The following is a 12,160-nucleotide window of genomic DNA, read 5'->3' as shown; positions in this document are numbered from 1 at the left end:
TTCTGGAAGCCATCCATATTAGCACTGATGATGACCAAGTCGGTCCTAGTTCCTAGCTTGTCTCCTGGGCTTCACATTCAGGGGTCCAGCTGCCTGCTGGGCCCACCGCAGCCCCCAAAGACACTTGCAACCATGCACTGCACCCCTCTTCCCCACTCCCAGCTGCCTCTGACTCAGCATCAGGGCGTCTCATCGACTCCTCTCCCTCCATTCCCTCCTCTCCAACCACTAAACATCCCATTATTTTTACATTGAAGAGCCCCGATGTCCCGTCATCATTTGCATCGAAAGAGCCGGGCCTCCACCTTCTCTTCTTTTCACCGTGACTGTGTGGCTCCGCCCCCGCAAGCCCCAGGGTTTGTAACAAAGAATGTGTGCTGTCGCTCAGTTGTGTCCGACTGTTTGCGACCCCATGGACTGTAGCCCGCCAGGCTCCTCTGTCCATGGGATGTTTTTTTTTAGGCAAAATACTGGAGCAGGTTGCAATTTCCTACTCCAGGGGATCTTCCTGACCCTGGGATCAGAATGGGCATCTCTTGCGTCTCCTGCTTGGGTTATGACTGTGCCATCTGGGAAGGCCTGTAACCACCAGCGCCCCCTCTTTGCAGCCTGTTTTCCCGCTGTAGTCAGAGTCCCTCTCCCATGTGCTGGGATGATGCCTCACTCAGGAGGGTCACCTCTGCACGTGGACACCCCTCACCTTCCTGTGCGCTGGAGGCCTTCTGCTCCTGTGATCTGGCCTCGCCTCCCCGCATCATGTCCTCCCGAGTTCTCGGTGACGGCAGTCTCCTGGACACACACTCTGGGACCACACATCAGCCCCTCCCGGCTCTCTGCAGGTCATCTTCCTTCTTACTGTGTACCACGGTGAGGAGAAAGTGACTATTTCAGTGTGTTCGGAGGTTTGTGTGGGTGGAGGAGGCAGAGGAGAATCTTGTCCTGGACTCCTGGGAGGGGGATTTCGGGGGGCTGCACAGCACCCCAAGGAGTTCATGGCTCGCATCCTACCAGCTCCGAGTGACAGCGTTGCTCTGGGCGACTCCTTAGCACAGGGCATGGTGAGCCGGTAACTTTAAGGGGAAACAGAAGGCACCTAGGGAAGTGGGAGCAGGCAGACCCCCAGATGGGAAAAAGCAGGGCTTCTTTCACACAGCAGGCAGCCTTGACCCAGCAGGGGGAGCTCCCAGAGGAGGAGGTCTGGCCTGAGCAGAGGGTGGGCTGGTCCCCAGGGAGCCCAGAGCCCCGGTTAGGATGCTGGCCCAGTGCCCAGAGCCCTGCAGGGGGGAACCCCTGTGATCTTCACCACCGCGAAGGTCAGCACTGTCCCCAGCCCAAGTCACCCATGAGGAGGGAAGGTCACAGGGAGGTGGTGCGGGTTGCCCCAGATGGCACAGTGCTGGTTTCAGATCACCTTCCTGAGTAGCCTAGGGCCGGGGAGGGGGGTGAGGGTAGAATTAACTGCGGGGCCTGGTAAAGTCAGGGTGCAGTTTCAACTAAGGACGGGGAATTTGGGGTTAGCAGATGCAAACTATTATATTTTGTTGTTCAGTCACTCAACAGTGTCTGACTCTTTGTGACCCCATGGCCAGCATGCCAGGGTTCCTTGTCTTTCACTATCTCCTGGAGTTTGTTCAAACTCAAGTCCAGAGAGTCGGTGATGCCATCCAACCACCTTATCTTCGGTTGTCCCCTTCTGCCTTCTGACTTTCCCAGCATCATGGTCTCTTCCAATGAATTGGCTCTTGGAATCAGGTGGCTGTAGTATTGGAGCTTCAGGTTCATCATCAGTCTTTCTATTGGATATTTAGGGTTGATTTCCTTTGGGATTGACTGGTTTGATCTCTTTCTCTTAAGAGTCTTCTCCAGGACCATAGTTCAAAAGCATCAATTCTTCAGGGCTCAGCCTTCTTCATGGTCCAACTCTCACATCTGTACCTGACTACTGGTAAAACCATAGCTTTGACTAGATGGACCTTTGTTGGCAAAGTGATGTCTCTGCTTTTTAATATGCTGTCTACATTGGTCATAGCTTTTCTTCCAAAGAGCAAGTGTCTTTTAATTTCATGGCTGTAGTCACCGTCTGCAGTGATTTTGGAGCCCAGGAAAACAAAGGCTGTCACTACTATATACAGGATGAATAAACAGTAAGGTCCTACAGTACAGCACAGGGAACTATATTCAATATCCCGTGATAAACCATAATGGAAAAGAATGTGGAAAAAAGTGTATCTATATGGGTGAGTCACTGTGCTATACAGCAGAAATTAATACAACATGTAAATCAACTATGCTTCAGTAAAAAATGCACATTATAAAAAAGAATTGTTGAGTTTTTACCCCAGACCTCATTTATCATCTAATTATCTGGAAGGCTGGTTCCATCCAGGAAATGAGAGGTCGTGTCTGCGGGAGACAGAGTGAGCGTGGAGCTGTTAAGGTCGTGACCCATCCCCAGCTTCTGGGCCCTCTTTCCTCCACACACTGAGTAATCTCCTTCACCTTGTTTGGGTTCTCCTCACAAGAACAGGTTGCACTGTAATTCTGATTCATTTCTTGACGACGGACAGAAAACATGGTTATGTAAACAAGAACCACAGAGGTTCTCATTAGGAGGATGAGAGGATCTCATTAGGAGCGGCCTTGATCCTAGATGTGGTGATTCTATGAAAAAATACCATGAGGAGCAGGCAAGAGTTTCCCCTCAAGGTTCTAACAGACCAAGCTGTTGCCCGGCCACCCGGGCCTGCACACGGGGTACCTGTGCTGTCTTGCTGAGTACATCTGAGAATTTATCCAGCCCATGCAGTAGGAATGCAGCTACAACCATCTCTTTTGTATTTTTAAAAATTATTTTCCAAGAGCTTTTTATAAATGTAGAGTTTTACTATGACTTTTAACATCTATTATTTCGAATACATGAAAGTGAAAGTTTAGTCACTCAGTTGTGTCCGGCTGTCTGTGACACCGTGGACTATAGCCCGCCAGGCTCTTCTTGTCCACAGAATTCTCCAGGCAAGAATACTGGAGTGGATTGCCATTATTCCCTTCTCTAGGGGACCTTCCCAACCCAGGGATCGAACCTCGGTTTCCCACGCTGCAGGCAGATTCTTCACCATCTGATGAGCATATCTTGATTTGGGGGCAAAACTGGCCTGACTCACACTTATGCAGTGTTTGTACAAAATCAGTGCAAGCGTGCAAGGTGAGCCAGGGAATGTGCTCAGATATTCCTGGATGTCTGATGTTGCAAGGAATATCCAGGTAATTAATGGGCTTATTTTTAATCTGAAAATTTTGATATTGTGCTTGAGAAAATACTTTGTGAACAGTGATAGGAAAACTGATGTCTCACCCCGTGTCATGGGCTGAATTGTGTCTGCCCCCCTCTCCCCCCAGATTCTATGTCAAAGCCCAGGGCCTCAGAATATGGCTGTGTTTGGAGACAGGGTCTTTAAAGAGGTGGATAAGTTAACATGAGATCTTAGCAGAGACCTGAACTCACACTAACTGCTGTCTTTATAAAGGGAGATTTGGATGCAGACACATACAGAGGAAAGACTGCATGAGGATACGATGAGGAGGTGGCCCTCTGAGGCCAAGGAGAGAGGCCTCAGAAGAAACCAGCCCCGAGGGGGCTTTGATCTTGGACTTCAAGCCTCTAGATCTGTGAGAGAATAAACCTCTGGTGGTTACGCCCCCAGGAGGGTGGTGTTCTGTCTTGGCAGCCCTAGCACATGGATATACCATAATACAGGGGATCCTTAACCAACACGGGTTTGAACTGCTTGGGTTCCTTGATACGTGGATTTTTTTTCCAATAAATATATTGGAAATTTTTTTTGAGATTTGTGACAATTTGAAAAAACTCAGATGATATAGCTAAAGATACTGAAAAAAATTAAGAAAAAGTTAGGTATGTCATGAATGCATAAAACATATGTAAATATTAATCTATCTTTGGGGCTTCCCTGGTAGCTCAGCTTGCAAAGAATCTGCCTGCAATGCAGGAGACCCGGGCTCGATCCCTGGGTTGGGAAGATCCCCTGGAGAAGGAAGAAGTTATCTACTCTAGTATTCTTGGGCTTCCCTGGTGGCTCAGACAGTAAAGAATCTGCCTGCAGTGCAACCCGGGCTTGATCCCTGGGTAGGAAGATCCCCTGGAGGAGGGCATGACAACCCATACCAGGATTCTTGCCTGGAGAATTCCCACGGACAGAGGAACCTAGTGGGCTACAGTCCATGGCGTCACAAAGAGTCAGACATGACTGAGTGACTAAGCACAGCACAATCTATCTTTACCTAGACATGAGTGATATTTAATATAAAATTAATAGTGTGTTAGCTTTCTTATTGTTTTATAACTTCACTTTCAAAGAATTTCAATACTGTACAGTAGGTCTCTCTCTCATAATTGGAGAAACTGCATATCAGCTTACAAGTACAGGGAAGTTTTTTTCTTTTTTTAAATCTCATAGAGTTCAATACTGTATTATGAACCTGACTGTGCTGTGTGCCATAAAAATTTTAATAATGAGGGATTCATTAGTGTATAAGGTAAGCTACCATGAAGCAATCATATTGCTGCTTCTTCATCATCAATGCATGTATTGCTTTACCTGTAAATAAACATAAATAAATATGAATTATTTTTTCACAGTATCTTTTCCTTTTGGATGCCCAGTGTTAGTACTACATATAACATCTCCACTGTTTTATATGAGACAATATTGTAGGTACAGGGAAATGATTCATCTGTAAACATATAGCTCAATACTGTAAATGTATTCTCTCTTCTTTGTGATTTTCTTAATAACATTTTCTTTTCTCTAGCTTGATTTTTGGTAAAAATACTGTATATGTTACATGTATAAACTGTGTGTTAATTGACTGTTTATGTTATAGATAGGGAAGCCTTCTGGTGAAGAGCAGGCTATTGGTAGTTAAGTTTGTGGGAAGTCATGTAAGTTATATGCAGATTTTCAACTACACAGGGAGTTGGCACCCCTAACTCTGCATTGATCAAGGGTCAACTGTACAATGAGAAGAGAGTGTGTAGTATTTTCAGGAGTTTATCAGTTTTCTTGTTATCTGTTTGCTGCTGCTGCTGCTAAGTTGCTTCAGTCGTATCCGACTCTGTGTGACCCCATAGAGGGCAGCCTGCCAGGCTCCCCCATCCCTGGGATTCTGTTTACTTCCCTGCTAATTTCATTTTTATATTTGGAAATTAATTTATATGAGTGAATGCAAAGAAACTTAACAGTGTTTGAATTAAATCATTAACAAGATACAGAATTTTTGTTAAAAATAAGTTCAGTCTTCTCTCCCAGAGATGAGTTTGAAAACACATTTCCAACAACCTCATGCACTCCAACTAAAAATATTTTGAAAAAAATCTGTGGCAAGCCTGGAGGAACTAAACAAAGTATTTTTCTGTCTTTTAAGGCATAGCTTGGAAATGTCTAAGAATAGCTGCTGTTCACTACTATAAAAAATGATGTCATTCATTAAAAAAAGAAAGTCTCCAAGTGCATTTAGGTAATGGAATTGAAACAGGAGAAAAGAGGCAGATCACAACCTTTAAAATAATAACATGGCCATTCTTTCTAAAGTGTTAGTCTCTTAGTCGTGTCTGACTCTTTGCAATCCCATGGACTATAGCCCACCAAGCTCCTCTGTTCATGTGATTCTCCGGGCAAGAATACTGGAGTGGGTCGTCATTTCCTTCTCCAGGGGATCTTCCCTTCCCAGGGATAGAACCTGGGTCTCCTGCATGGCAGGCAGATTCTTTACCATATGAGCCATTAGGGAAGCTATAGCCATAGGGCTTGACTAAAACTGGTTAGAACCAACTGGGTCCAAGATGGTGGAAGATTCGACTTTTAGAGGACTTAGAGCCTCACTATATGCTTATTGTAATATATTAGCTAAGTGACACACCCCCCAGGCACCACGAGAGTTCTGAGGTTGATCATCAAAGAGAAAAAAGTGGGTGGTGGCCCAATTCCTGGAAATCTCTGCCCCTTCCCCAAAATAGTTGGAATAAACAGCCCATAGGCTCCTGCTCATGAGCCTATGAAATTACTCAGCTCATAAAAGCTGACCATCCCATATTTCAGGGCCTCTCGCCTTTTGAGATGGCTTAACCTCTATTTGTGCACTATGTTTCTCTCTAAATAAATCAATTTCTTACCTTTCTTACCTAGACTTCCCTGGTGGCTCAGATGGTAAAGTGTCTGCTTGCAATGCAGGAGACCCGGGTTCGACCCCTGGGTTGGGAAGATCCCCTGGAGAAGGAAATGGCAACCCACTCCAGTACTCTAGCCTGGAAAATCCCATGGACAGAGCAGCCTGGTAGGCTACAGTCCATGGGTCGAAAAGAGTCAGACACGACTGAGCGACTTCACTTTTCTTTCACTTTCTTACCTATCACTTTGTCTCTCACTGAGTTCTTGCTGTGATGAGACATCAAGAATCTCAAATTCACCAGGAATGGAATCCAGATGAATTTGGAGAGTGACCTTAATCATCTTATGGCCTGAGAATGTTTATTTTCAAAATAACTAGAAAATGTCAGAGGCTTAATAAATACTAAAAACTGAAAATAAGAATTCCTACTTTCACTCTTTGTGAATGTAATCATACTATTTTATATGCTGTCATCCTTGCAGTGGAATACATATTTTTTTGTTACACATTTTAATTTTAATTTGTCTCTTAGGAAAACTATTATTATTAGAGCTACTGGAAAACAAAAGGCATGTTCAAATTGTTATGTTAAATAATCAAACAACCAAAAGAAAACAAGGAAAATGCCAAAAACAGAGTCGCCATTTCTGAGATGAATAATAGATGGTTCACACTTGCAGTCAGTAACATGCATATAAAATCCTATTTCAGGTGAGCTGTGGGCGGTGGGCGTGTTCTAGCAAAAACATTCCAGTCAATTGATGTTCAGTTTGTTATATAATTAAGCTCAGGAAAAGGACACTTTTGCATATGATTTACGGACTTTTACTTGCAGACTCCTTTTCAGAATTGCTGATTGCATTGGGTAGTCCTTTAATTCTTAGATATTAAAAGTTCTATCATAAGTCAAAGATTTCCAATTAAGTTATTAACTACTGAGTGTAGCTATTATGTTTCTATAGAAGCAAAGAATTTTAAATGGAACTCAGAAGTTATTAAAAAAAAACAACCCACTAAGCAGAATAGGGAAACAGGGAAGAAAAACACCACATCAAGAGTTACGAAGTAGCAGGCAGAGAGCTTCCGAAATTCACAAAAAGGAGAGATGTGTAAATAATAAAGTCCTGTTAAAAATAAGAACCAAGAATGAATTCTGAAAAGCAAGGAAATTCTGCAAAGAACTTTTCAAAAATCAGTCAGGTTGTAAGAGCAAGGTAGAACAAAATAAATTGCAAGCTGCTGCTAAGATGCTGAGTTGGCAGAATAAACCCATTTCATTTTTTTTTCCCCTCACAGCTCAAGATTCTTTGTGTAAATTGTAAGGCAAAAGCCAAAAGCTTCAGAAGGTCTAGGGAAATGACACAAATTGGGTTAAGTATGACTTTTAGGAAACTTAATCTGCTCCCCGGAGATAAGATTTTACTGTATTTGTTGCAAATAAAGGCAAGGGTCTCTGACGGCTGTCACGATGGATGGAAAGAATTTCAAGGTCACTTGTAGGCCAGCTAGTCCTGGAGAACTTCCCGCAGTGATAGGAATGCACTGTGTCTCTGCCCAGAGTGGGAGCGTGGCAGCGCATGGACCCTGAGTGCTTTACGTGTTGGCCACACCACTGATGAACTCAGTTTTGCATTTTATTCCATTGTTGTGTCATGTCATGGGCTTAGTCACGTCCGACTCCTTTTGCAGCCCTATGGACTGTAGCCCGCCAGGCTCCTCTGCCTTTGGAATTTTCCAAGCAAGAATACTGGAGGGGGCTGCCATTTCCTACTTCATGGGGTCTTCCCAACCCAGGGCTTGAACCCGTGTCTCTTGTGTCTCAGTTTCTTTTCCACTGGTGCCACCTGGGAAGCTCCTTATTCCATTGTAATTGATTCAAATTTGAATTACCTCGTGTGACTGGTGGCTACAATGTTGGGCAGTGCACAAAAGATCCTTTCCATCCATTTAATGGAGGCTGCAGATAGCATTTATTATATATCCTTGGGTTTTCTCGGATTAAATATTACCCAAGGCTTCTGAGATCCCCAGGGGGCAGTGTGAGCACATGACTGCCCAAACTGGGAGACTTTGAGAAAGACAAGGAATGTCAGTAATAGTCACGAAGAAACGAGAGGCCCAGGACACGCAGGTGCCCTACCACTGGGGTGTTGCTCGCAGGTCCTGGAGGGAAGTGACCAGGCTTAGCTTCACTTCTGTGTGGGCTGTAGCTACAGGTAAAATTTAAGCACCTTCTGGACAAACATTTTCATCATATCATAGTTTTTTTGTCCCTGCAAACATTTATTAATACCCAAATCTTTATAACTCACCTTTACTCTCCAAGACAACCTTGACCACAGAGTACAGCAATGACTAACAAGATGCTCGAACCAGCAATGCAAAATCAATCACTCTGACATCTGAGCTCAGACCAAGTACCTAGGTAGCTACACTGGGCTGGATAGTTTTAGCCCTCCCCAGGCTTCCTGGTAAGAGGCAGGAGAAGCCAAAGAGAGCAGAGGCATTCGTTTTTGCAGACAGCCACTCGGCATCCTCTACAGATACACATTCTCCCAAAAGGACTGAACTGGGCGGGCAGAACAGCAGCAACTTATTTAGTGTGGATCCTGGATCGTTTGTGGAAGTGGATTCTGGAGATAAAAGTTGCTTTGGACACACTCTTGATTTTCCACCATCAGGAGAGAACGTGTACCATGGTCAGACTTTACAAATAAATTTTGGCAGGACAGTTGCAGCTTCCTGCAAAGCACTCAGGCTCTCCATGTTCAGAACTCAACCTGCTTTGAAATAACAAAGAGGGACTCTTCTTTGACACAAAGTACAGAACAGGGATTGAATCATCAATCAGAAAAATAATTTAAAAAATTCAGCTGTATCTATACACCAAAGCAAGAAATTCACACGATAAGCCAATTCTCATGTGATCTGTTTGGAACCTGGCCTAGTTTTTCTCTTTTTTGTTGTTTCCATTGTGTGTTTTTTTAAAAATTTATTTAATTGGAGGCTAATTATTTTACAATATTGTATTGGTTTTGCCATACATCAACATGAATCACCACTTATAACACATCTCATGCTGAATACAGTCAAGTTCTGTATTAAGAAAAAATATCTCACAATTTAATAGGCATGTGGATGAATAGGAAGAAAGAAAGGAATTATTATGGGAGATTCCCTGGTGGCTCAGCTGGTAAAGAATCTACCTGCAATGCGGGAGACCTGGGTTTCATCCCTGGATGGGGAAGATTCCCTAGAGAAGGGAAAGGCTACCCATTCCAGTATTCTGGCCTGGAGAATTCCATGGACTGTATAGTCCATGGGGTTGCAAACAGTCGGACACGACTGAGTGACTTTCACTTTGACCTGCAGGAAAGAGAACTTAGCAACACAGTGACTGAAACAATGAGCGGGAGGTCTCAGAATCAGTTTGTGAAACGTTCTCACAGACCTGATTGCCCGAATGACGGTTTTCAGCGGTGGGGTGAGGTCCTCCACGGACACGTCGCACTGGCATCCTTTGTCATCGTACACGTCATCGGTGCCAAGGGCTGTGTCAGCTGTAGGAGAAAAGGGCGAGTTAGATGACAGCACAGCGGTGATTTAAAACTCGTTCCCCAACTGGTCTTCCATAGGGATGGGGGCCTCACAGACTCGGCTTATAAATCCACACGTGTGAGGCTGCCAATTGCTATTATCCTTTCTCCTTTTCCTGCAAGATCACCCATTTCACGTAACTTGACATGACTACCCTTCTGAACTGTCTGCCAGGGGACATGGGGCTGTTGACATCCTTTCTTCCCAGCAGTGGTGATGGATTTGTGCTTATCCACACTGCTCTTTTGCTCAGTTCTTTTGAAGCTAATAGCCAGAGTTTAGAAAGCAGCTGTTTGGAGTTAGGAAGGCAGGTTTTGGACATTTAATGAACTGGCAACTAGACAGAGGTTGAAGCCCACATCGTGACCCCAGGAGCCCCACACCCTGAACGAGGGTGCTGAGCGTCTGGCTCCAAGAACACTGTCTCCCTGTCAGTTACTCGACATGGGCAGAGCTGGCTGATGACAGCAGGGCTGAAACTGAGAGCAGGTTCTCAGATGGGATAAGAAAGTCCATGCCTCAGAAACTGGGCAAAACAACTTTTGGTTTAATTACAAAGTTTGGAAAAGGAAGCAGGGTTACAATAAACACCAATTAGTCAGGGCTTATGAAATGAATAAAGAATAGTCCCTTGGACAGCAAGATCAAACGGGTCAATCCAAAAGGAAATCAACCCTGAACATTCACTGGAAGGACTGATGCTGATGTTGAAGCTCCAATACTTTGGCCACCTGATGCGAAGAGCTGACTCATTTGAAAAGACCTTGATGCTAGGAAAGACTGAAGGCAGGAGGAGAAGGGGATGACAGAGGATGAGATAGTTGGATGGCATCACTGACTCAATGGACATAAGTTGGAGCAAACTCCAGGAGGTAGGAAGGACAGGGAAGCATGGCATGCTGCAGTCCATGGGGTCTCAAAGAGCCAGACATGATTTAGTGACTGAACACCACCACCAAGGGACTAAAACTGCTTTCTGTCACCTGCTCTGCTCAGTGATCATCTGCTACATCGTAGAAGAAGACTTTGAAATGGGCTGTCCTTGTCAGGCTGTAAGTCCTGAATGACTATAAGCAGCCCATTTATTGGAGCAGGGCTCACATCTGGAACTCAGCTGGTGCATCACTCAGTTCAATGATTCACTGTGTGTTTACTTGGTTTATTGTATGCCAGGAGCGGAGTAGGGGGAAAAGATGCAGATGAGTCTTCACAGCTTGTTCATGGTCCCTCTGGCCTTCTGGTCCCCAAGCTTCATCCTAAGGGGGTTCTCCAGAACCATGACCTCACAATAATGATCATAATAATAACCACTTGCTGAAACGTATGCCAGGCACTTAGACAAAACTTCTGCACGTGTTAGTTTTCTTATTTATAGCAACTGGACAAGTTGGTGATGACAAGCCTGATTTTTAGATACTGAAATCAAGGCTCCAAGAAGGTAAGCGCCTCATTCGAGGCCTCAGCAGTGGTCAGTGGAGCTGTTGTTGTTCAGTCTTTAAGTCGTGTCTGACTCTTCGTTGACCCTGTGGACTGCAGCACACCAGGCTTCCCTGTCTATCACTAACTCCTGAAGTTAGATCAAACTCATGTCCATCCAGTCAGTGATGCCATCCAACCATCTCATCCTCTGTCATCCCCTTCTCCTCCTGCCTTCAACTTTCCCCAGCATCAGGATCTTTTCCAATGAGTCAGTTCTTCCAATCTTGTGGCCAAAGTATTGGAGCTTCAGCTTCAGCAACAGTCCTTTCAATGAATATTCAGGGTTGATTTCCTTTAGGATGGACTGGTTTGACCTCCTTGCAGTCCAAGGGACTCTCAGGAGTCTTCTCCAGCACCACAGTTTGAAAGCGTCAATTCTTTGGTGCTCAGCCTTCTTTATGGTCCAATTCTTGCCCTCTGCATTGCATCAGCAGTGTCAGGACACACACAGGGGGCAGCGGAGGCAGCCTGAAGTTCAGGAGAGCTCAGGGGCACAGCCTGTCCCACTGGCTGGGGGACCCTCAGCATCTCTCCGTGGAAGAGGGCCACCCTTCTAATGAGAAGGCGCCCATTGACTCTGTGTTGATGGCTGGTCCTGACTCACTGACACCTCGAGGGCAGCAGGCCCAGTTTGCTTGGTTGACTTATTAACCCACATTAACCTATTAACCACAGCCCTCTTAGCACATAAACTTCATGCCTGAGATTAAACAACATCCTTCCAGGAACTTTCCACATTTCTTCTTTCAGTTTGATCCCAACCTGCTCTTAATTGGGGGTAGTGGGTGGAATGTTTTGCTCCCAAATTCATGTCCACTCAGAACATTAGAATATGACCTTATTTGGAATAAAGATCTTTACAAGTCTTTGGCATTGCAGGCAGATTTTTTAGCAACTG

At 44.8% G+C, this 12,160-nt stretch overlaps 1 protein-coding gene across 3 annotated transcripts in view; it reads right to left on the bottom strand.

The window, feature by feature from the left end:
* The window catches only part of KCNQ5 (potassium voltage-gated channel subfamily Q member 5), a 623,294-nt gene that overhangs the window by 23,606 nt on the left and 587,528 nt on the right, over positions 1-12,160 (bottom strand). For all 3 annotated transcript variants that reach the window (XM_070795470.1, XM_070795469.1, XM_070795471.1), the window contains one exon: positions 9,638-9,746. In XM_070795470.1, the coding sequence (XP_070651571.1) occupies positions 9,638-9,746 (109 nt within the window). The remainder of the gene's footprint in view (positions 1-9,637; positions 9,747-12,160) is intronic.

This window comes from Bos indicus, chromosome 9 (genome assembly GCF_029378745.1).
Source record: "Bos indicus isolate NIAB-ARS_2022 breed Sahiwal x Tharparkar chromosome 9, NIAB-ARS_B.indTharparkar_mat_pri_1.0, whole genome shotgun sequence".
NCBI lineage: Eukaryota > Metazoa > Chordata > Mammalia > Artiodactyla > Bovidae > Bos > Bos indicus.
Note: the sequence above shows the minus strand (reverse complement) of the source record. Positions and strands in the feature narration are given on the sequence as shown.